Source organism: Leptosomus discolor, chromosome 2 (genome assembly GCF_034619465.1).
Source record: "Leptosomus discolor isolate bLepDis1 chromosome 2, bLepDis1.hap2, whole genome shotgun sequence".
Taxonomy (NCBI): Eukaryota; Metazoa; Chordata; class Aves; order Leptosomiformes; family Leptosomidae; genus Leptosomus; species Leptosomus discolor.
Genome location: NC_141392.1, coordinates 5,120,584 through 5,145,796, shown reverse-complemented (window position 1 = coordinate 5,145,796; position 25,213 = coordinate 5,120,584). Strand labels below are relative to the sequence as shown.

The 25,213-nt window shown below is 39.2% G+C and overlaps 1 protein-coding gene across 1 annotated transcript in view; it reads left to right on the top strand.

The window, feature by feature from the left end:
• The window catches only part of RBKS (ribokinase), a 69,800-nt gene that overhangs the window by 15,412 nt on the left and 29,175 nt on the right, over positions 1-25,213 (top strand). Inside the window, exons 2-6 of the mRNA XM_086482237.1 lie at positions 4,560-4,692; positions 9,946-10,009; positions 12,779-12,841; positions 19,569-19,733; positions 24,767-24,858. Coding sequence (XP_086338363.1) covers positions 4,560-4,692; positions 9,946-10,009; positions 12,779-12,841; positions 19,569-19,733; positions 24,767-24,858 — 517 coding nt within the window. The remainder of the gene's footprint in view (positions 1-4,559; positions 4,693-9,945; positions 10,010-12,778; positions 12,842-19,568; positions 19,734-24,766; positions 24,859-25,213) is intronic.

Genomic DNA, 25,213 nt, shown 5'->3' with positions numbered 1-25,213 from the left:
CCCCTCACTCGCCTTCTCCACAGTCCTGCAAGTTCTGGCCCACCTTGGCTGCTGTTGGACCAATTTGCTGATCCAAATTAAAATTACATTGGGAACAAAAATATTTTGAATTAGGAAGCTCCACGAGCAACAAATGCAATGTGAAAGAGTGGGAGAATGCTGCTGAGGGGAGGGCGTGGGTTTACATCAGCGCAAGGTAACATCTTTATAGTGCTTTCATGTGTTGAAAACAATGAACAGACAGTGATTAGGTGTCAAGAATCGGAAGCAAACCATGATTAATTTCGGGATTAATTTATGCAAATACTGCTAATGCACATCTCTCCCTTTCACCTCCTCCCTTCTTCAGACATTTCAATCTCTGGGTATGATCTAGTCACTGCTTAGGTGGGAACTTTTCAAGAAAACCCAGAATACCAGGGAAAGGGACATTAATGACTCAGTAAGTTGCGCTTTCACCTCTGATTCAGTGCTTCAACACAGTAGTAAAGGCTTCTGTTCTGTTTCCAATGCTGTCCTTCCAAAGTGATGTCTGTCTAAAAATGCAAATGCTAATCAGCTCTAGCCTTTCAGGGAACTCGTAGCAAACACTTACTGGAAAAGAAGGTTGAAGTTACTGCAATGGTGAAGTTCTTCTGTGCGTACTGTTATTCATCCCAAAACCCTGAAACCTAAGTGGATACGAGACTCTTCTTTTCCCATGAACAAATGTGGGCAGCGTTGCTGTGTGCTTTACATTTAAATATTGTTTTGTGAAAACTCAGTTGAAATTCTGAGTGATTTATGTTCCTTTATTTGTAATGTCCAGAGTATTTCAGGATGCTTCGGTCTGAACTTTCCTCTAAATATGATTCAGTTGCACAGCGCAGAATTTGGAAAACATAATATATAGTAATTTTATTTCCCATCTAATAACTGTTCGAGGTTTTCAAGTTTAGTTTCTGGTTGTTCATAAGACATGAGAGCTCAATATCCTTTGTACCATTTATCCTCTCAGAGCTGAGCAGAATTTGTCACATAAGCGAAGAGCAGTCTGTTGGATAGCAGCTTAGATGCGTTTTTTCAGGTCAGTGTTTTCAAATTACGTCTAAGTTGTAAATGGCTTTACAAAACATTTTATGTAACAATTTTGAAAGACCGTGTGACAGTTTTTCTAATTAAGTTATTTAGCCTAGTTTTGGAGTAACGTTAGCTGTTTCATCACTTTTAGGCTATTTTGAGTATTCTTTGTGGCACCATCAATAAGCCAAGAATTTATAGGGTTCCTTAATCATACAGATGACTCATCATTGCCTGCTTATAACAGAAGCCTGAAATGCTCATTAAAATTGTCTGATGTGAACCAAAAGTTATTATAGTTGCAGAATTAAATGACAAGAGACTATCATTACATTAGCAAAAAAAAAAAAAAATCTTGAATACCTGTTTCAGTGAAAGTGAAACCTCAGGGTTTATATATAGATGAGTACTCTGAATTTGTGTAATATGGAAAATTAAAATAGGCTTCTGGAGTAGGGAATTGGTCTGAAAGGATTGGCGGTGATGCCTGAAACATGATAAGGTGGGGTTTTTGTTCACAGTGAGCTACAGGAGCTTGCTGCATGTTCTTGCCTAGTCTGTTAGCCTGTTTTTAAAGTTGGCTAATTATAAATCACTGTTCTAACTTGATCCTTTGCCCTTTGCCTTGTACCTTTCCATCAAAACAATAAAAAAGGTCATCTCTCCGTCTTCAGCAAGGTGTTTGATTCCCACAGGCAGTTGTTATGCCATGCAGCTTGAAACATTGAGTCCCAGATTCTCATCTCACCAAGCCTGTTTTTTCACCAGTGCAATTATGATGCTTCCATTGGAGTTGCATGTTGATGCCAACATAACTGAGAGAAGAATAAAGTCATGGTCTGGTCACTGTTAAAACAAGAATATGTATGGTTGAATGGACTTCTTGAAAATGCATATGAACCCAGAGCAGGTCGTCTGGGCTGTCACAATTGTTAATCGTTGGCTAAAAATACATTAACTTTTTGTAGAAACAAATTCTACTTAGAATAAGCTATGATCTCTGAAAAACACCCAGAGGAAGGAAAATGCATTGAGACTTGATACCATTTTCTTACTGCAAAATTTAAATGAGAAGACAGTGTGAACTAGTGGATTGAACTGATCTCTATTTTTGGTTTTGCCACTGGCTCCTTGGCTGACCCAAGGCACAAAAAGGCAAAGTGACTTGCCGAAGTTGCACACCCACAAAACAGGAATAATGATGTTGTTTTGCTTTTTAAAGTGTAGTGAGATCTGTGGGTGAGAGGAATTATACAAGAGCTTCTATTACTAGTTCTTACCAAGGCTGGGTGAAACAGCTGTTCTGTACTGAATGGCCCATCATTTTAGAAGTGTGAGTGCAGTACCCTGGCACTGGCTGAATAGGAGCTTCCCCAGCTGAGTTGTGTGGCCTTTGTTCTCTGGTCCACAGCCATCACTACTTAGGCTTCCAGTGGTGAAAATGATGATGAATTATAGATGTTACCATTAGTAAGCGTTATTTATCTACACGCATTACACCTTGTTCCCTGAAACCTTACAGTTGTTGTAAACAACCTGCCAGATGCTGCTCTAGGCAAACAGTTTTAACTTAGCAACCCTTTCCATATATATATATATTTTTATATATATATATATATATGAGGTACCTATAAGTATACTTCTAAAAAGCTGCTGTATTTTTATTTGAAATGGTTTAAACATTTCCCAACAGAATGTTCCCAGCTCTGCCTCTCTCTGGAAGCGAAATGGGTGCCATTAGCTGTAAGTGTGAGCCTTCTAGGGTTTCTCTGTGGTCACCCACACAAAATAAACCCGCTGGCTAGGCACCATACCCTCACACAAAAATCTGGAGTGCTTTTGTTAGCGAGCATCGCTACATAGAGTCTGCATCCCTACCGCGTCTCTCCAGAAACTGTAATTACTGATGAAGCACAGACCTGTAACAACTCCTTCAAAGCAAAAATCTTAATTTCTGGGAGTTCAGGACTTGTTTGGCTTCACTAGTTTAATTTTAGGTTTTCCTTATTTCCTAATGATCCTAAACCTTTGGGCTGACGGATCCTGGAATTGGAAATTAGTAGGAAAAAAATATTTGTTTTTTTCCTGAGAATTTTCAGTAAATGAGACTGAGCTCTGTCATTAATTCAGTAATATTTTGCAGCCACTGATATACCCCAGAAGTTGCAGCATAAACTCAGAAAGCAATATACACGTATTCTGCATATCCTTTTCAAAAAGCGCTCGGTAGTGATTTGCTAGTGCAGAAGCGTGTCACCTTTTTGTGAACTGGAAGGCTGGCAATTCTGAAGCTGTTGTAAGATTTATTGGCAAAATAATGTTATAAGTCGATAAACAGAGCTGAAGTTAATCTCTTCCTCATTAGGGCAGACTCCTCTGCATTCTTTCAGACTCTCCTTCCCCACTCTCCCTTTCTTTTCTGCAAGACTTTTGGAAACCTGAGTTAACTGTTATTGACTGAACAGGTTGCTAGTACCGTGTAGGAGTTCTTCCCTCCACACACGTGAATTTTTGTAGCTTAAGAGATAGAAGGAATTACATTTTTAAGCCTTGTGTCTGTAATATATGGCTTGAGGAGGCAGAAATTTTGATAATCTTAGTGTTGTAAACACAGCTTTGAGTTACATATTTACTAGAAGTGGCAAAAGTAAGCTGGCCTTTTGCATTTGGAGAAATTCTTCTACATAGTCTTGGTGGTGTCTTTTCTTCCTTTACACTTTTGCTGGAGATAGCAAAGCATCTGGTAAGGTTAACAAAACTACAGTTTTGGTTTGTTTTTTCCAAAATGGAAATTAAACCAGAATACATTCCTGATGGGTCTCCGCTTGTATTAGTGTGTCTGGTTCTGGGCCCGCATCCCCAGAAGGATGTAAATGTAATTGGACTGCATTCAAGAAACAACAAAATGCTGAGAAGTTGTAAAGCCTGATTTGTAAGAGAAAAACTTAAAAAAAGAAAGAAGTTAAATATGTACAGTGCGCCTGAATGACAGCGGAGGGGAGGGAGGCTTTGATTACAATCTACAATTTTGAGGGGTGTGAACACCAACAAAGTGAAAAATGACTTAGGGTGGTTCAAGAAGGTATAATTAGATGTAATGAAATTGAATGAACAATATGTAAACTTGAGCTGAATGTTACAGTAAAACAACATGAGCAGTGAGACCTATAGATTTATTATTTATCTGTATTGAGTTAGCACTGGGGAATCCCAGTCAGGAATCAAGTGCTTCTTTTCCTGTAGAAACATGAAACACGAACAAAAGAAATGCAATCCCTCTCTTGAGTAATAAACGAGAAGCTTGACTGGGTGGCATACAAGGAATAAACTTAAACTGGTGGGATGTGGAGTAGAGACCCTAAAAGGTCTTTCACGTCTTTTTTCAGTTTTACTGGCTGGCTGTTGGACCATTTAGGATTATAAGAATGTGACTGTTATTTTGAAGATGCTTGTTATTTTCGGTCACTAATGTATGTAAATATTGCTCTAAATTGGAATAGCCTTACTACGCGATTGCCAAGAGCTGGAGAAACTGTCCTTGGACATAAGTTTTTCATTGGTTTTGGTGGGAAAGGAGCCAACCAGTGTGTCCAGTCTGCTCGGCTTGGGGCCAAAACCTCGTTGATCTGCAAGGTAAGCACTGACTTGCTCTTGGATTACAGCTGAACTAAATGTTCATACAAATTCCAGTAAACCTTTAGGTGACTTACAGAAAAGTTGTGTGGCTTTGTTTTGTTTTAATCCCTCTCTGATTCCCTTTTTGTTATTTCAGCTATAAATTTAAGCGTGGAGGAGGCTGTGTTAAGAACACTGACAGAACCAAAGACTGGTTAGGGATCTGGCAGAAATCGCATACAAAGAAGGATTGCAAAACTTAGATTGATGTACCACGGAAAAGAGAATTGGAGAGAATCTGAGATGTTCAAATTTCGAGTAATCTTGATTAGCCCCTCCTCTTTATGTTCCCCACTGTTACAGCGATCAGGGCTTCATTGATGACATCCAAGTGCTAGGCACCATAGTCCATCTGAGCTTTTCTTTGTAGGTGATGAAAAATCAGACACTGACAAGCCAGTAACGATTTTGAGAAGGAATATAAAGCTTTGTGCTTCAAGGGTTTAATCATTATCTCATTACTTGAGATTAGGGTGAGATATTCCTGTCCCCATTCAGGAACCTTTGCATGCTATGGGGTTTTTTTCCCCCTTTTCTGAAACACCTGATGCACAGCAGTTCTAAAGCGTCTTGCAGACGATCGGGCTGATTCAGCTTGGCAGATGCTATATTCTTACAATGCTTCTCTTTGATTTTTGTCATTAAACATTGTAGCTTTTGAGTGATCATTACTAAGGTTAAGACCAAATTTTCTCTCTCTGTGGCGTTATTGTCTATCCTGTGCTAACTGTAGATGAAACTTCAACTGGATTGGACATACTTTGTTTTTGCCATAGCTGGGGAGGATGCTAAATTTGTTGGATCATTGTCTGTCAAAGATTTTTTGAGAAGTACTGGAAACATCTCAAGGAAGCCCATCTTACTGGTTTTCCAGTCCTATATTTAGGCTGAAGGATGGTAGCTATAAATCTAAATTACACCTGCAAACATTTCTGTGGGTCTAGTTGTTCTACAGTGTGGGGTTGGGTTTTTTTTTTTTTCATATTGGCAATGTTTGTGCTTCTGTAATATTGTGTTTATTTGATCATCTTTGCATTCAAGGATGATCAGATTCAAGTACAAGATGAACTGGCAATGAATTCCCTGCTAACATTTCCTGCTAAATGTTAGAGGGGTTTTTTTCCGCTGAAAGTGTGAATTTTGTTTTATTTTTTAATAGTCTAGCCTTTGCTCAGTGCATACATGTTTCTGGAAACATTTGCATTCCTGATAAAATTTAGCAGTTACTGTGATTTCTAATTACTTTCCAAAATCAAATTTATGTTATTTCAGTAAAACCTAGTCTGCTTGCTTTCTTTCTGATGTGTATTTATTGGAGAAAAAAAAAAAACAGAGAATGACTCTAATATCTATAGGTATTAACATTTTGTATTTTTTTTTAATTTTTAAAGTTAGTATTTACTTTTTAAATTAAAACCACACTTTATAGCCTCACAAAATAGTCTCATCTCATAGCAGTACAGTCTTATATCTGCATAGGTCAATGGGATGCAGTGTAAAGTTTCTTGCTAAATAAACTAAGAAGAGTCAGGCAATAATGAAGCATTACAATTAAATTATTTTTACTTTAACAAATCATCTTAAGTATTCTGTGGTTCTTAAAGCCGGATTGCCCCTCACACACACATTCTGTGCTCAGCACATGTTTTTGGTCATAGTTCCCAACATTTTTTATCCAGTACAGGTGCAACAGTTGCTTCTACGATCTGAAGTTTAAGGAGTGGGATCAGTATTAATACTAGAGGGACATTCTGCTGGAGTGTGGCATCCTCTTACGAGGACTGTAATTTAGACAGAGGACGTCCTCCACAAGAGTAGAGGTAGACATCTCAGATCAAGTGACAAGGCGTTCTTCATACCTCAGAGCTTTAAAACACAAAAGAGAGCCAGGGACTCGGGTGAGGGTTTGAGAGAGGGAGTTTTACAATGTCTTGCAGTTATGACTAGAGATGGCACAGAATGCTGTGGATTTTAACGTACTGAGTTTGAGTCGTAGAAGTGCAAACAGTGTGCTGCTTTCTGCAAGTGGCTGCTGTTGCTCTGGGTCATCAAGATGTATCACAGTATCAGTTTAAACTCCCCTTTGCTCAGTACAGGAAAATAATCTATTGATGGAATAGTTGCCACTTCAAAAAGATCAGACAGACAGTTGTTCAGAGAAACGTAAAGGATTGCTGGCGGGGAGCGAAAGGATCTAAGCAAATAAATTAATTGCTCGTGTTCATACAGAATCCTGTTGCAGTACTGAAAAATGCACAGTGGTCTTGAGAGATTCCAAACTCCCCAAACTTTTTTTTTTTCTTTTCTGTAGTGGCCATTACCAAAATAAATTGAACACCCTAGATTAAGATGGTCGAGGTGTGTTGGTCTGAAAGACATTGTATGTGCTGAAAAAAGTCCTATTTTACTTCTGACGAACAATTTGAAATGATCCTCTCTGGACATTGATGTTACTAGCCTGATATGGCATATATACTAAATTCTACTTAAGCCCCAGCTGCATTTGTTTCCTACTTAGAAATAGGAAGTTCTGTATTACCATGCTATGTAGTCTCTTCTCTTTAGATGATCTGTAAGCCAAATTTAAGGTAAAGTGCTGTAAGCCTGAATCCTCACTTTGTTGTAAGAACATAGCTTTATCTCAGGTGCAGCCCAGAATATGATGGATGTCTTCAGGTTTTTTTTTCTTTTTGTATTACTGTCTTATATTTGTCTTTAGTAGCTTAATGAAGAAAAAGAGTAAACACTCTCATAAAAAAAGAGGACTGTATAGAATAGGTTAAACAATAATTGTCAAGAGGTACATGTTTTTGTTGTAATTAATTTTCAGGTACAGATGAGTTTGATTCTCTAAGCTGCTAGAATTTGAGCAACTCCCCTAGCTCCACATGGAAAACATGATACTAAGCAGGGAAAACCCAGACTGAAAAATACTGATGTAATTCCACTCGTTCTAATATGCAAACTATGTGACCATAACGCTCGTACAAACGATTATTGTTGTTAAGGACTCAAGAAAGAAGAAATGCTGTTTCAGCACATAAAACATTCTGTGGTCAGCAAACTAAGACATTTATTTTTCTGTTTACCCAATAGTCCATCTAGCAGAGTCTGTGCAAAAGCAGTAAATATTTAAAACAATGTTATATAATTTGACATGGTCAGTAAATATGCCTTTAATCTAAAACTAATCCGATGCCCAATACCCCGTCTTCCTTGGGGGCAGAGCCTGAATGGAAAGATAAGCCCTTCAAATGCACTAGGATTAACTGGGTTGGATGCTGATGAACTAACATGGAAAAAAGTTTCTAGAGGAAAAGGGCCTCCATGGAGACCGCTCCAAGGGCTTCCCTCCAGCACTGAGATGTCTCGCTCTGAGCAAAAGTACCACGGCTGATCTCAGTTGTTATGACAGTTGAACAATAAGGGATGCCTGTCTGTCAGTTATGTAGGACCCAGAGCTGAAGGAAGGAAGTTTCAGATGAGCTTTTGGAAAATGGTTATGAAATACTCGGTTGCTGAAATAGCTGGGCACATCCTGAGATTTCATGTAGAAGCTTTGTAGCAGCGAGGGAGGGAGAAGGTGATACCATCAGGTGGAACACATTGCGGTAGTACAGCTGTTAGGCTGCAGAGGTGAGCACGACTCAGGTTTGCAGGTAGCTGCAGACCTCCGGCCTAGAGCAGTCAGAAGTTGCAGCTTCTGACAACCCGCCCTGTCTGGCAAACTGGGAGTAGTCAGAGATACAGAAATATTCCAATATGCAAACAATGAATAACACAGTGACCAAAGTAAATGTTGTTGTTTGGGTTTTTTTTTTTTTTCCCCATGTGCTAGAGGAATGTTCCATCTGGTTAGACTGTTTTGGCCTAGATTGCTGTCCTCCTTTGGTAAAAGGCTGGGACCATTCCTAATAACGCTTTAGAAAAATCCCTAATAGAGGTTGTAGGAAATTCAAGGGTGTTTCTGAACAAGGTTGTGCAGTAGAATATGTGGGGGGAAGGATCATCCATCTGTGACACTTTAAATTTTGGAATTCTGAATTGCAGCGTTTGATTGTTGTGGTCACTAGCTAGTACTTGAGCCTTCTCTGAGCTTTCTAAAGGACTGAGCTTGTAAACAGACACATTTCTAACAGTAGGCAATAGAGGCAGCTGCCTTGTGCTTCCAGTAACTCAAATACACTGTTAGCTCTTTAGTGCTGGTTTGTGAGAAGATGGATCATTAGTTAGGGCTCCTCATGTAATTCCTTCTTTGTCTGGACCATGACTAGGATCTTGATTTGGCTTCTAATCTGAAAGATGGGTTTTTTCTCTTGCAGAAATACTTCCTGCAGCATTGGTCAGTCTTTGACGCCGCTCAGATTCACAGTTTGCTCTTGGAAGTGGGAGCACACGCTATGCATGTTGAAGACATAGGCTAAAAGTGATGAATTAAAAGCTATATTTGCTTTATAAATATATTTTAAATGTTATTTTGATGTTAAGCAAGTTATACCCTTTTTTTCTCCGTATACCTCATCTCCATTGTTCAGCTTGTATAGTGTAACAAAAAGAAATGTTTTTTAGTCTGAATAAACAGCAAGCAGAATTCTGTTCCGCTAAAAGGATTAGTGGAGCTGAAATTACAAGCTCTTTAACTTGCTGTTATAAAAACAATAGAGCATATCTTGACTCTCAGCTTGCTTTGCCATTGCTGAATAAAGCAAACAAAAAGTGTTGAATTTGTAAACAGTACATTTAGTACTGAGAATTATGGAAATCAGCAATGTCCTGTTTATCGTCACTTTCTATCCCGTAACCACAGTTTGATGCTGTGGAAACTTGAGGTAGAAAATTCAAAATACGAACTGCAGTTAAGAAGGACACCTGAGTTGCTATAAATGCTTTCAGTTTGAAGTTGAATAATTTGGTGCACTTCCAGATTTTACAGTCCCTAGAAAGCTTCAATGTGAAGGGAACACTGTGGTTGCAAGAGAATGAAACTTGAATATAATGGCATGGGTGTGGGGGGGAGTTTGGTAATAGAGGAGGAAAAGACTGCAGAACACTATTCCTGTTGTTTATTTGTTAATGAATAAGGTGAAGTGCTGCAAACCAGAAAGTGTTGTATTCAATTTACGTTAGAGCATTCTGTTGTCTAAAGACGATGTATCTATCCTCTCACTTTTCTGTAGAGAAAACCAATCTGTCCTTTTGTCTTTTGTATAGGTTGGGAAGGATTCCTTTGGCAATGATTATATGGAAAATTTGAAGAAGAATGGTATTTCTACAGGTAAAATTTTACTTTAAAGAAACCTTTTGTATTATTTTTAAGCTTTAAAAATTGCTAGTAGAGGGTTTCTTATTTTGTTGCCTTATTGGGTGTGCCTTATTTAGAACCGTGAATAATTGTTTTGACACAGGTGGCAGGAATGAATGACCATAGGTGAGAATACTGGGGCACCTGAAATCAGCTGTAACGCTAAAAATGAAATGTAATGTTATTACCTCTAAATCTCAGATGATTACATCAGTGCAAGTCACCTGAAGATAACTTGTTGTTACGCAGTTGTTTAGGTTGGCAGTGGTGTTGGTAGTGCCTGGTGAGAAATTGAAAAATCCAGTCTGATTATTTGTTCTCAATTTCATGTTGGGAGGCGAGGGATAGAGTGGAAATGCATTTATCAACTCAGTACGTATCACTTCTATTTTGTGAAATGACATGTGCAGTCATTTTAGAGTCTGCAGCTGATGTTTGTTAACACACACACACACAAAAGTTGATGTTAAAAGGCTTTCAGGAAAAGGGAAAGTTAAGCATTCACACTATTGTAGGATATTTGCACCTTTGTACCTCTCTCTCTTGTGTAAATGTATTATTCTTGTGCTGCTTAACTACATGACACATTTTTGTCGACATGACTCTTGTCTCCTTGAGGGTGGACAAGGATGGACAGATGCAATCACTAAGTGGCAATTCAATAGTCTTATCTATTCTGTTTAATGTGCAGCCACAAGCTTCATTTACTGCATTATTCAAATCCTGCTTCAAGACAGAACTATCAATATTTTGTGGGCTTTTTTATTATGCTTATCAGTGTAACATCTAAATATTTTGCAGGTGTATATACAGGTTTATGCATTGCATGTCTTCCAACTTGTGCAAGAAACCGGGCAAGGATACCATAAAAACAGTGTCTGTTAGTGTACAATTCTGAAGCTCTCCAAAGCATGCCTACCTCGTGAATAAAGTCTTTGAACATGCAAATAAAGCTATTATAATGCATAGCACTTTATAAAAACGTATATTCCACAAGGAACCTTAAATCTCATGTTCTCTGATTTAAATGATTGGTCTTGCAATCCTAACATAAGTCTTTTAAATAGTCTTTATAGCAGCAAAAGAAAAGTATAGGGAAAAAATTTCAGAAATTCCATTATACTGCAGTTCGTTGATGGCTAGATAGATCGGTTGAACAGTTGGAATGTTTAGGTTCAAGGTACCAATTTCTGCTGATTTGGTTAAAAATATCTCAGAATGGTGTTAGACTGTCACCCCCCCCTACATGTAGTGCTGATGAGGTGGGTCTGGCATCCCAGCTTGCTTTCCAAGATTTGGAGGCAAGGGTGATTCACTGACCTTTTTGCCTAGGACCATCTTCTTTCAGGCCCTGGCTTTTCATCTCAGTTTAATCCTTGTCTAGCCTGGTTGTTATGCAGAAACATACTGGGTACTGGATGAAAATCCTTGCTGTAATGTCAGTTCTGCCAACTTTCATGTCCTGCATCCTTGTCGGATGTCTTCTTTGTTTACATTGCCTTTCTATTTCCTGACATATCACCTTACTCCTTGTCTTTCCAATTCCAGTCTGTTTTGTAATTTCCACTTTTCCCAGTCTTCCTGTCTTCCACAACCTATCAGCTACCAGTGCTGCTCAGACCATTTAGACCTTTGCTGATGCGTTACTCCCTCTCCCACAATGGAACAGGGAAGCTTGCTGCTCATCCTGCTTATTTCCTGCAGGAAGAGCATTGGGAGTACAGAAGACACAACTTCTCTGCTTTCAATTCCAGTGCACGGTGAAAAGAAGCTATAATTGGAAGGAAAGTTCTGCTCTGAGCCTTGTAACTCTGAGCTAGATAAGGGCATCTCCAGGGCAAGTGCCTGCAATACTTTAGCAAAACTGAATGAGCACGATGTTACGTGTTTTTTTCAGCCTTGTTTGGATTTGAGCCGATTTTCAAGTTGGCCACAAAAGGCACGTCTTGAGAAAGAAGCTAACTTTTGCCCAGCATCAAGTCTGTATCCGAAAATGTTAGAACACCAGAGCTTCTTAAACAAAGGTTCACTAGAGTTTTTCTCAAATAAAATAGTAGACTTTTCTCAAATGCAATTCTTAGGGGAAAAAACCTCCACTTTTTTGACAGTTTTCTACTACAGTTCTACCTCAAAAAAACCGCACATGTCATAGAAAGTTTCAGACCACTGGTTAATATTTGATAAATTTGCTGACAGCTGAAAACAGGTTCTTGTAGTAGTAAATATGGAACAATCTTCTTAATAGACAGTGCTGCCAGCCTCACTTCTAGATAATTTATCTGAATAATAATCCAAAGAGAAATCATGTAACCTCACCACTGCCTTCATAGCACATGTTAATATTACTGCTGAAATGCAAATCTACACAGAATTAAACACTGTGTTGTTTAATACTTTTATTTCTGCAGCCTTGACTCTATTGTTTCATTGAATAAAAGAAACACTTCCATGTAGGAGTAGAGTGCCTGAGAAGGCTGTATAAATAACATGCTTTCTCTAAAGCAGAGATGTAGCCAAATTAAAGAATGTTGGACTCGCATTTCTGTTTTGTGGGTGTAAATTAACACTTTTTGTTGTTGTTAGCTTCTCTGGCATTGTTGCACATGAAAGAGTAATTAGCATTTTTAAATTGCTGGAGGTTATGGGTTCATTTTAGATTTAATTCAATTAAACTGCATCACATGCTATTGGTTGAAAGTAATGTATTGAACTCATGCATGCTGTAACTTTTCCCTTTCTTAGCATTTGTAGGTCAGACTACAGATGCTGCTACTGGAACTGCTTCAATAATTGTCAACAGCGAAGGTACATGTTTCTACTCTGAATTGTCCTCTTCGTTCTGCCTCCCCAGCCATAAAAGCAACCTTTGCCTTGTCACTATTAATTGTGGAATTATTTTTTCTACATCTTTCATTTTTTCACGATCTTAATCACACTTCATCACACTTCCTTTTATTACAGGCAGTATTGTAGGATGAGGTGCCTAAAAGCAGCAGAATCAGATGCTTAGCAGTGTGATAGCCATAATTCCATCAGCCAGCTGATCTGTTCAGTTTTACGTTGGCCAGAACATAAAGCATTGGCGGAAAGTTAAAGCTCTGCTTTTCCGCCACGACTTACCTAGCACTTCTACTATGAGGAAAGGGTTTGTCTCCTCAGAACACTGAGTCATTATGCCCTGAATCAGGAAAAGGGATTGTCTTTAGTAGAAGTAGAAATATTTCTGTTGATCTTGTAATATTACCACACTTCTTGATCCCAGGTTGCATCTGCAGTGATGAATACACAGTGAAATGGCGTGGGGGCTTTTTCTGCGTTAATTTTCCTTAGCCTGTGCCTTTGCTCTCGTATTGCAGGGGAAGAAGAAAACATTGGGCTTGTTTTCATATTCTCATTCAAGATTGATAAATTATTCTCTGAAAACTTTCTGTTTCTCTTTTCCTCAAGCAAGTTGTGCAATGGAGAGCTCTGAGGAGAAGTACGTGTGTCTGGATCAAAATTTAGAGCTCAGAACTGATGTTTATGCAAACATAACAAACTAAGTGTGATTGGATTAGTTCACTTTTGGTGCAAGGAGCCTTCATTTGAACAGTTACCACAGCTTAGCTGACACATCAGCTTAACAAGCTCCTGTGTAACCCGATGGTAGTACATTGGGCTACAGCTCAAAATGGAAAAGGAAACATGACCGTTCAGTCCGAGAGCAAATCTGGGAAGAAACTGTGACTAAAGGCAAGTCTGCACAGGAGCATTCAGGAAAATTAGGCAAATCTGTGGAAGATGTGAGTCTAGTTTTCCCTAAATAAGATTAATCAAAGCCTCACGTGACAGCAATAATTCAGAAAGAAGGTAGCTCTAACAGCTGGAATAAACTGGATACCAGCCTCTTACTTCCACCTCCTTCTCTTGTGTTGGATCAGCAGGTAAATTACCACAGCAGCTCTGAAGACCTTCTTTGTTATGCCGCACACAGTCACTACTCTGTAAATACACGGTCACTCGTAAATAGGAGAGACAGTGAGAATCCAGTAGTGCACTCCCATGTTTTGTACATGTAACAGTGTTTTGCACTAGATTTGCTGTCCAGAATAGGTGAATAAGCAGCAGTCTTATTACTTCCCAATTCATATGCATGGCCAATAAAGAGAAACATAGTCTAAACCTAAATGAACAGAGGATGGCCTGTTAAAATTGTAACACCATGAATTTTTCTGAAGGATAAGGAACAAAACCGTCTTGTCGATCTAAAACCTTTATAAGGACCAGGAAAGGGAAACTGATTGTTCAGTGCCATGAGGTTCACAGTGGGCTGTCTTACATGTTAGTGCCAGTGTGAAGGGTCCCCGATAGTCTTGTGATTCAGGTAGTGAGATGAATGATGCAGAATGTCATGTACTTTGTTTCTTTCAGAAAGTGGAAAATCCTAAATTAAATTACTGCTGGCCTCAGATCTCCTTTAAAATCTAGTAGAAGATCAAACCTGGTCAGAACTGTGCTATAAAGCAAACAGATGCACAGAATTGGTAATGGTGCTGGTTGTTACTTCTCTCTAAAACCATCTGGCGCCTGAATTGAGTAAATTGCAATAAAATAGCAGTACTTATGTGCTTTGCTGTTGCAAGAGACACTTCTTTTCTTTTTTTTTTTTTTTTTTTTTTTTTTTCCCCTGTAGAAACCTGGCTGATTTGACCTAAACAGGTTTTACAGCACTTTTCAAAGGGCTTGCCCACACATGCATGTTTTACCACAGTAGTTGTGCTGGCATAGCTGAAACACCACAGCATTCGATGCACTGATGTAAAGTAGTTTCTGCTAGTTCAAATTATACCTAAAAGGGAAGCATTTGAAGTTGGGGGTGGCGATGGTTTTTTGTGTTCAGACAACCAGGGACAAATAAAAACCATAGCTATCATCTCTTTATATCGCCAAGTTTTAATTGCTGTAGTTCCACACACCTAACCTGCACTTCATCTTAACAATTCTTTACAAGTACCAATACTTGGGAAAAATGCCAACTCCAATCGACTGAGCAAAATCACAGGCAGAAGCAGGAGAGATACTCAAGTAGAGGGAGCAGACTATGATGGGTGAGTGAAGGCAGAAGAAAAAGCTGTGGAGAGCAGAGTCAGAGGAAGCTCTGAAGTAAACTTTCCCTGATGTTACTGTGTCAGAGTAGCTGGTGCTGCTGAATTTCTGGGAAGATTTATACTGGTTACTGAATTGCACAGCTATAACTCACCTATTATTGTAGTTGGCAAAGTACTAAAAATTTGAAAATTATCAGGCACATTTGGTATTCTTGAAGTTGCATTATATTCTGGGGCAATACAGTATAGTTTCAACACAAGATAGAGAGGTTAACTCCCTGCTTTAATGCAAAATGATGGAGGGATGTTTAACAAGTTCATAGTGCTGCACTGGAAAACGTGCAGTCCAGAGACGCTGCAAAGGTTGCCTCTGGGCTGATCTCAGAAATCGGTGCAGGGATCTTTCTGGAACCTCATGTTTTCTTCAGTTGTTCTCATTTATGCAACTGCCTCTTCAGATGGGTTTTGACAAAACACAAGCTTCAGTTTACCAGGACCCTGTACACTTCACATCTGTACTTTCTCTCTCAAGGAGAAAAGCTGGTGCATCCAGCTGGTTTTCTTAACACGTCTTCTTTGAGGTTCATCACACCACTTTGAACCCCAGCTTTTGTTTCCCTTTTCAGCCTGCCTCCTTTCCACTAGCTCTCTCACTTAACACACCTTCTGCTAACAGCGTGCTACTGAATAGTAAGAACTCCATGAAGTGATGATGTGTGTTGTACTTTTACATACACATATGAAGAGGAAAAAAACCTCTTTATGCATATTTTTTTACATGATTACCTGTGAAGTTTATTGCAGCTTTGTCCATATCTAGTACTGACCATTGATGGTGCCAGTAAGCTGGCCTGACTGGACCAGTAGTTTGAACCAGTCTGACAACTTCCATGTTCATAGCAAAAATCCAGTGGAGGGACCACAGAGGTTGGCAGGTCGTGATTAAAGTGCTCTTGATGACTGCAAGTTAGGACTTAAAGCTCACCTACACAGAACACTGCGAGATAACCCTCGCTTGAGATAGGCGTTGTGCTGACTTAACGATAAAGTTATTAATCATTCACAAACAGTGAATAGACATTATTTTCCAAGTGAGTGTACTTTCAATAGCAAAGCACTACAAGTATAAAAACATTCAAAATACATATTTAGATAAGGCTAAGTAACCAAGGCAAACTTAGAATACATAGGCCAGCTTGTTTGAATTATACTTTCCAAAGAGAAAATCTTTGGTTTGAACCTTCAGGGTTATGAAGAAGTGTCACCTCAATTTTTGTAGAATTTCTATGTGTTGACATTCATCATGAACTTGAGTGTTTTGTGTGCAAGGCTATTCAATGCTTCCACCAAGTAATCGCATAGAAATTATGATACTATGACACACCAAAACTCGCTGTCATATTCGTGAGCTGTATGATTTAGCAGCAAATGTTTTTCTTGTAACATTCTTTTCTGGTCCCAAATACCATCTTTTTTTCCAATTAATTACTATGTAGAAGTTCTGCAGCATTGGTTAACATTGCATTGTTTGAGATTTTGGTGCATTCTAAGCCCTACTGATGGCTTTTAGGCTCATCACCTCGTTTTAAAAAATGATGGTTATTGCACTGTGCTGTTTAATGGTTTGCCTTTGATTTTTCCACTGGCACTTCTCATCTGGTGGCATCTATAAAATGACGGTTGTAAAAAAAAATCTAGCTTGAGTTAGCCTCTTTCTAATAGGTGACAGTAGCAGGTTTAGAAGCCCAGCTAAGGACAGTATATATGCAGCATTCACACTGTTTTAAGCATTGATTGGACCCAGTCCCCATCTGGTGTGAGCTTGCACAAGGTTACCAGCTTCATTTAGCTGTTCTAGCTTATAGCAACTGTGAGTGTGGCCCTTAATATTCTAGCTGATGCCTGCAAAACTTAAATTTATATAGATGCTCCCATCAAAACTGTCGATTTTTAGTCTAAGTAAAGATATGTTAGAATTAACTGTAATGCACTAAGGATATTTTTCTCTATTTAGTGTGGGTAAAATTTTACCTCACTTGAGCTGTTTCAAAGTTAGGTGTACGGCTTAAGGCTTCACCTGGAGTTAACAGGCATACATAGGCATTTCCAGACATGGTTTATTTCTGCCTCGAACAGATATCTAAGATATGTAAGATTTTTAAAAAACTCTCAAAATACTTGTCCCTCGCCTTGTTAAAGGAACCCAGAAAACTAATGTTTAGAAATTTTTAGAAATTAGCTTTCTTAGAATTTTCTAGAATGTAGGATTTTTTTGAAAACTTTAAAAATTAGTTAACGTTGGGCAAGATGAATCCCACCCCTCTCTGCCATCTGTCTTTAACTCTGTTGTCCCTGGTGCTGATTTCCCATCTGATTTCCCTGGCAAGTAATAATTGCTTTCAACAAAATGGTTGCTGGTAGTACAAAATTCTGGTATAAACTGTGAGTGCATGGGTTCGGATTCTGCTTTCGTGCCCACTGGTGTAAGTTAGAGGGGACTGCTGCCATTCACAGTTGGTGTGCTGTACGCGGCTCAGAACAGAATGTGGCTTTTTCCCTCCAGCTTGGGTTAAGCCCGCCCGGGCTGTTACACCGCAGTAGGTACTGCATTCCCCTGGCAGGTTTGAAAGCAGACTTTGAGTCTCTGACCTTTTGTAGTTACAAAGAAAAGCTTCTGACTGTGATCCAGTGCAGCGTGGTCTACCTTGAATTTGCACATATGGGTTTAAGCAAATAGCCTTCTTTATCGCCTTGGGCCATTAGCTCTAAAGTCTAATAATAATATACATGTCAGTACAGCTGAATAGTTCAGCAAGATAATGCAGCAAGACATATGGGTAGAGTCTGGGACTCTAGGTAGCACGGAGTCCAGGCAGAAATGTAATATATGTTTGTTCCACTGATTCCCTGCCTTTTCCTGTTTGCACTGCTGCACCCTACAAGGTTTCAAAATATATATTTGGCAAAATAGTTGCAATTTGCCTTTGAATGTTTCCTCAACAGGATTCAGATATCTTTGATAGCATTTACTTGTTGCAGAAGGTTTTTTCTTTTTTGTTTTTTCTTTTTTTTTTTTTACTCGAGATGCCCATCATTGTCTGTTGAAAGCAGGGCGTTGGCTTTAAATGCTGAGGTTTTGCTTTTCATATGCAGCTGTTCTGTACCAAACCATTGACAGCAGAATTGCTTTGGAAAGCTTGGGCCCCTCCCTCTGAGATCACTATATTATTCTTTCCATTGTCCTCCTTTCTTTTCAGAACATATTTAGGAAGACAGGCTTTGCACGTTTCTTATTCAAAGGACTTTGAAGTCACATACAACAAAAATAACGTATTTAAAAACATAAATATTTATTTACAGAGTAATTCAGTTCATTACAGAATTGGTAGCCTTTAATGATTGGCAGTCCTTAAAGGAATCTTCAGCGGGGGCGGGCTGAGCCTGTAAATCAAGGAACAACTGACTTATTGAATTTAATACCTGAGTGATTAATAATAAATTTTAATTTGAAGGCACCCATGCCTGAAGGTCTCTAGGTGTTGTAACAGAGATTTAAAAAGGAAAGAATTAAAGAAAGAAGCTGCAATAGAAGAAGGCAACTTGCACGTTCGAAGAAAAACAAAGGAATGTTTGGAACCTACGTAAATGAACCTCCTCACCTAACTGTGAAATGAGCTACAAGAATGAAAAGGATCTTAGACGTGCTTTGAGATGTTGCCGTGCTTCTGCACGTATAGCTTTGCTGAGGCCATTCTCCTGGCCAGCTTTAAGTGCAGAGGAATCTGTCACCCACCTTCTTTACTCACTTCTGAGGAAGCTTTCTTTAGACGCAGGCGTTGCCTTTCTGGGTTTTGGTGTCAGACTGATTCTGGTTTTCATGATGGTTAGGGACCCTGACTTGAAGTGTCGCAGGTAAACGGAGCGAGCCTGCTTCTCTGAAATAAAGAGCATGCATAGTTTTCATAGCTGGGTGAAATACTGTCTGTTTCCAGCTGATGGGAAAATTAAAATTTTTATTGTGTTTTTGGCGTATGAACTCGGTGATCACGTTGATGCTTTTCTCTTCCAAGTGCCGCTAGAATATTTTAGGAAAACGCCAGTATCAGCCTTAGCGTACGTCCCCCATCTCCACTGTGACGAGAACTTCTTTAGAGCTCATAGAAAACACCAAAATAAGACTAGGGAAAGCCCATACATTACTTTTCCCAAAGAAATAGATAACTGCATTTGTTATGCAGTGTAGCATTCATTAGTCTGATGATCTTTTTTATTATTTTCTGAAATCTTTCGGTGTTTCAAAATGTCAGCAATGCATACATTTTTAGTGGGGATTTTTGGAAAGCAAACTGAAAGACCTGTCTGAAATGTATTGTAGAAAAGCAAGGCATTGTTTTACATACTTTATTGCAAAAGTTAATGTAAAACCCACAATATCTTCTCTTTAGGACAAAATGTTATTGCCATAGTCCCAGGAGCCAACTTGCTTTTAAATTTTGAAGACCTGAAGAGGGCTTCAGATGTCATCTGTAAAGCCAAAGTGATTGTTTGCCAGCTGGAAATAACCCCTGCTGTTTCTCTTGAAGCTCTGAAAATGGCACGTGCCAGTGGAGGTAATTTAACATAAGCCATTCTGGCTCATTTGTGTTGGATGAAAAATATTCTTTATCGTGCTTTCTAAATAAAGATCCTGTGGTCTATTCTGGTTTCTGTCATACTAGTTTTATTTAGAAATGAAACAATAGCCAACAAATTCATGGTACTCTAATGAAAACTGAATTCAGTTTTTAAATTTTGCAGTGTTTACCTTGAATGGCAAATCAACCCATACCCTTATGATCTCCCTGTATATGTCTGGTGCTGCCTTTCCTCCTATTTTCATGCTATGACTAAATACAATAAAATGTTGTTAGGTCAGGAACTGTGGGCCTGACTCTGTTGCTGTTCCAGAGCAGAACAAGCATAATGAATGCAAGTCAGTAAAGTTCCACACAAAATAAAGTGAATGAAATGACCTCAGAAACAGACTTTCGCCCTTGTTCGCCCTTTTTCTCCTAGCATAGCTGTAGGTATGGCTGTGGTTTTCTGTATAGACGTTAACATCCTTAAGTCAAAAAAAGTGTGTTTTCTTCTTAACCAGAATTCTTAGAATGTGACTTGGCATGCTGCCGTTGAATAGACAGAGTCATGGTCTGTGAAATTATTGGTAAATGGTTACTGTGCTGTACTCTTAAATGTAAGCCACTGTTCCTTCAGCGTGGCACCTATGTAGATAAAAGCTGACATTTTGCTTGAACAGGATGGAGTTTCACTGCTGACATGATGTTTTTGTTGTTTAAGTGCCTGTAATGCTTTCAGTTGCTCAAGCACATTTACCACAGTATTGGAACACTAAGTAAATAATTATGCAAGTGAGGCATCTACATGAGATTAAAAATAAGTTATTCGCATCTATCCAGAAGATAAGACTGGGAGGGAACAGCTCATAGTATGGGCAATCATGCAGCAGGTCAAGGATGGACCTGGGACCAGAACTAACTGGTTCCTTGCAGCTGAGCCCAGGCTTGCCTCAGTAGATCATGGCACGTTGGGATTGTTGACTCTTCAGTCCTCCTTCTGCCCCGAGATCTGTTGTGCGCCTGTTGTGATCGCTAGTGTTCACACGCTAGTGAAGACGTGAGGTGTAGCAGAACTTTGTGCATCGTGTTCATGTGGTTTGTGCTGTTTTAAGCAGCTGTGTTAGATGCCAGGCTGGGAGAGAGTGGCTCTGAAACTGCAGTGGTAATAGGCATAAACTCTATAAAGAGAACTCTGCATGGGGAAAAATTATTTTGACTTCCGTTTGAATTGTCAAAAACGGGTTCATGCAAATCTAAATGAAAATTTAAAACTTTGGAAAACTGAGTAGCACCTGGAATGCTTAAAATATATGGGACGGGGAACAGAGCTTACTATATTTTTTTTCATTATGTTTTGTACAAATGGGTAAAAGCATTCTTAATCTAGCGGTTAGTGGACTGTACTGGAGTCATGAGCCAATATCCATGACTTATTTTGTCTGCTTCTAACTCTATGCATAGTTTTGGTAAGGTGCTTCACGCTTTTGTCATCCTCACACGGCAAGGTGCCAGCCTGTGACAGAAGAAAATAGAGGCTTTTTCTAAAGGCAACTAAAAAAATTCCAAACCTGATCCACAGAACAGACATGCAAGCATTTAGCAACTGTAGACAGCACAATATATCGAGAGGAGTTAGTAGTTAACGGTGCGCCAGCGATAGTTCTGCGCTGTCAGTCTGCTATCATCGTGCAGCTCTCGCATCAGGAGAGCTTTGGTCGCTCCTGCTTTCAAGCAATAGGCTACACATGTTCAAATGTCATGTGCAGTCAGATCTAAGTAAACAGCTGAGCTTGTAGCACTGTTAAAATCTATCCTTAGCCAACTGTAAATGGGTAATGCAATTTCCCTTCTTTTAGCCTGCAATACCCTCATGTATAATGCAGTACTGCATGTTAGGATGTGCACTAGACTATTTTTGTTTAAAACAGATGCATACCCAGATGCCTCAAACCTCTGTTTCAAGGGGGTTTTTTGCTTATTTCTCTTCACTCTTACTAAAAGAAATAAAAAGATGGAGAAAGAATGTGGACGCGCTGGCAAGAACCCTTTGGTTCTGTTCAGTGCCCATCACCTGGATCTGTGAGCTAGAGAGGGACATCTCGTGTTCTGACATCCTCTGATTGTGGCACTGATTGTTAAAGATCTTGTGACAATCTTGGGGAGAAGGAATGGAGGGAGGAAAGGAAAGGGAGGGAGAGTTGTGAATAGTTGTCCGAAGTGGGTATAAGTTGTAGTGGAAATCTGACTGGAGAATTCCGGGTTTTTAATGGCCACGTGTTGTGAAGCTGCTGCCGCTTCCAAGAGGGGGACCACTTTGTCGATGGGCAAAATGTTATTGTATATCAAAGTCTGTAAAGCAGTTTTTGGGCTTCTGTAATGACAGGCTCCATAAAAGACATCTGATAATGTGCAGCCTATTAATACTGTAGTGAAGAATGGGCTGGAAGTGGCCTCAGTTATTAAGGCTCCATGTCACCTGTAAGTAAAGGATCTGTTTTCTATTTTTCAGGTGCTTCAGCTTTTTAATCTTGGGCTGCAGTTTTTCATATCAGCTGTTTTCTGTGGTTTCAATCTTGGCAATTTCTACCAAAGCACAGTGGCTGTAGAAACCAGGCAATGGAAAATGCCTCCCACCCTACCACCTTTTAAATTTTGAATACTGGCTACCTTAAAATTTACTTAAGACTTGATGGCAAGATAAGCCTTTACAACAGTATGGAAATCTGCCTGGGTTTACTGTATAATCTCTCTTTGGAAAAGAACTATCTTTCACATAGACTAGAAAATTGTTAGAGCTTCACAGGTAGCTTCCCCTGAGAGTCTGTCCACACGGGCAGTTGTCCATTTGGGCAGCATGACTTTCAGTGTAATTCCTGAATCTGGCTTTAGGCAACTTCTTTTACACTGTTAAAGATCTCTTGTAGGCCAGGAGGTGCAGAGCGGGAGCTTGCTTGATTTGAATACAGAAGAGACAAAACTGGACAGGAATGCCAGGGAGGGAGAGTAGATTTCAGACAAGGGAAGTGTAGGAGGGGTTTGCTTGATTTTGGGGGTGGTAGATGAAGAAGGAAGAGAGAAACTGAAAGAGCAACTAAATTGGAACAGAGAATAGGATTTGTTGAATAGAGATTGGAATATGGAGGTAGTCAGGGAGTAGGCTGTGGGTACTGGAAGTGGGGAAAAGAAAGGGTAGGACAGGGGGCGTAAAGAGATACGATGTGATGAAAGCTGAGTGAAAAAGGTTACTATTGCATAGTGCTTATGCAAGGAGGCATAAAGAATGGAAAGTAGGTGAGGAGAATGGATCTTGGCAAATGGAGAGAAAGAATTTGGGCAGAAATTAATTTGGTGGTCCTCAGGGGGACCAAACAGATTACCCTGCTCACAAGCCATGCTCTTCTTCACACCCTGAAAGAGAATCTTAGGGTTCCTCTTGTCTCCCCCCTGCTCAGCAGATACTAAATATGTGAACAAACTAACAGTAATGTATTACACCCTGTTCATGGTGAGTCTGTATTACTTAAAACCCAAACTGGACCACTTCCAGTGCTGCTGCTGACCCATGTATATGTTGGTGTGATACCACATGACAGAGTTTGGTTCCCAGTATGTGCTCTTTGTTTGTTTTACCTCGGAAAGTATACCTTAAAGATTTGTGTTTTAAAATCTTTATTAGGGTTGCGATTCAGAAAATAGGAAATGCAAGAGTTAAGGTTGCCTGTGAAACCTTAATTTGTCTCCTTTCTGCATATGTATTATGTTGCAGTCTTTAATTATGTGATCACATGCTGTTTTTCAGTGGTATGTGAACATATAATTAAAGAGTTTATTATAATACATACTGTATTGTAATAATACAAGGGAGCCAAATTAAGATTTCATTGGAAATCCTAATCCTGGCATTTTCTGACTTCTGAGAAAATGTCTTTGTCGCTTTAATACTCTTTTTAATGAGGCAGGTAGAGAGGCATGATAAAATTGTACAGTCAAAGGCTAAAACTTTCAAAGTGTTAATCAAAAAGCTCATCTTCTAGACTTCTTGGTACTCAGATTTCAGAAGTCTTTGTGCATCTTTCTCTTTTAGGTCATTAACTGGGATTCAGAGGTGTTCAGGGCATCTGAATATTATGTGCTACAGCTTAGGGTCTAAATATGTGTTTAGGAGTGAAAATTTAGGCATCCGAGCTGGAAGATTTGATCACTTACTATAAGGAATATTTCTAAAGTAAGAGAGTGTGCTCTCTATAAAAATGATGGCCTTGCGGTTGAGACGCAGAAGTATTAATCATAAAATTGGCAAAGTGAGAAAACCAAGTCTGCAAACTTCCTGTGTTAGCAGTGAGTAAGTCACTTGTACTGTCCTCATGACAAACCTTTTCTGCTGTTACACGGGGCCTTAGGCTACAGTTTAAAGTTAGGTTAACTAACATATTCTACCACGTGTTAAGTTTAGGTCTAGCTCTGCCAGATAGCACATTAAAAATATACAGTGCCTTGTCTACACTACAGTTTTATAATGTGGCAGTTTGAACGAGTTAGGTAACACATTCAGAAGCACGTTTAACTCCTTGTCTGGACATGCCCTTCATTACTCTATACCCTGGTTTCTTCATGGACAGAACGCAGATAACAACACTGAAAAAATTCTAGAACTAAATCAGTACTTGTAAAACTTATTAAAATCCTGGAAGAATCGTCATCAGTTAAACAAATTGCATTACTATCTAAGGCTTTTATCCCTTTTTTTTTTTTTTTCCACTTAATAATTTCTTCGTTATTTTTTCTGTTGCTCTTCTGTCATGTTCCCATCGTGACAGGTGCCTGCACAGGAATTAGAAGGGAACTTTGATATGATAAACAAAAATTTTAGCTGTTCAGTAAAATGAGGCACAGAAACTGAGAGCCATTTGTGTGTTGATAATAGACATTGGGGGCTGCGAATTAACTACGTGGTGTTTCAGGTGATGGTTTATGAATCTAAAACACTAAAGATTTAGACTTTCTTTTTCTTTTTTTTTTTTTTTCAGTAAAGACTTTATTTAATCCAGCTCCAGCCCTTGCTGACCTAGATCCACAGTTTTATACGCATTCTGATATCTTCTGCTGCAATGAAACTGAGGTAATGATCATATGTCATGTTGAAGAAGGGGTCTTCAGCAGTAAAATTCAGAGGGATTCTCTTCTTAGAAAGGCAGCACAGGGAGCAGGAAAACGGAGGCATGCTCCTCTGGACTTATGGAGGTGACGAGTTTGATCCCTGACCTAATAGGCAAAGAGGAGTATTCTAGAATACCTTTATATTGCACTCAAAATTAAATTAATTGTTTGCAGCGGGAAAGTTGTGTCCAGCCTTTCTTACAAGTAGAGAAGTAAAACAAATCCATAAAAGGACGCTTTGAAAATGTCGTCACTGAGTGGTGAATATTAAAATAGCTCCTTGTCCTTGTTCTGCGGTCTCTTGATATGATTAGCAG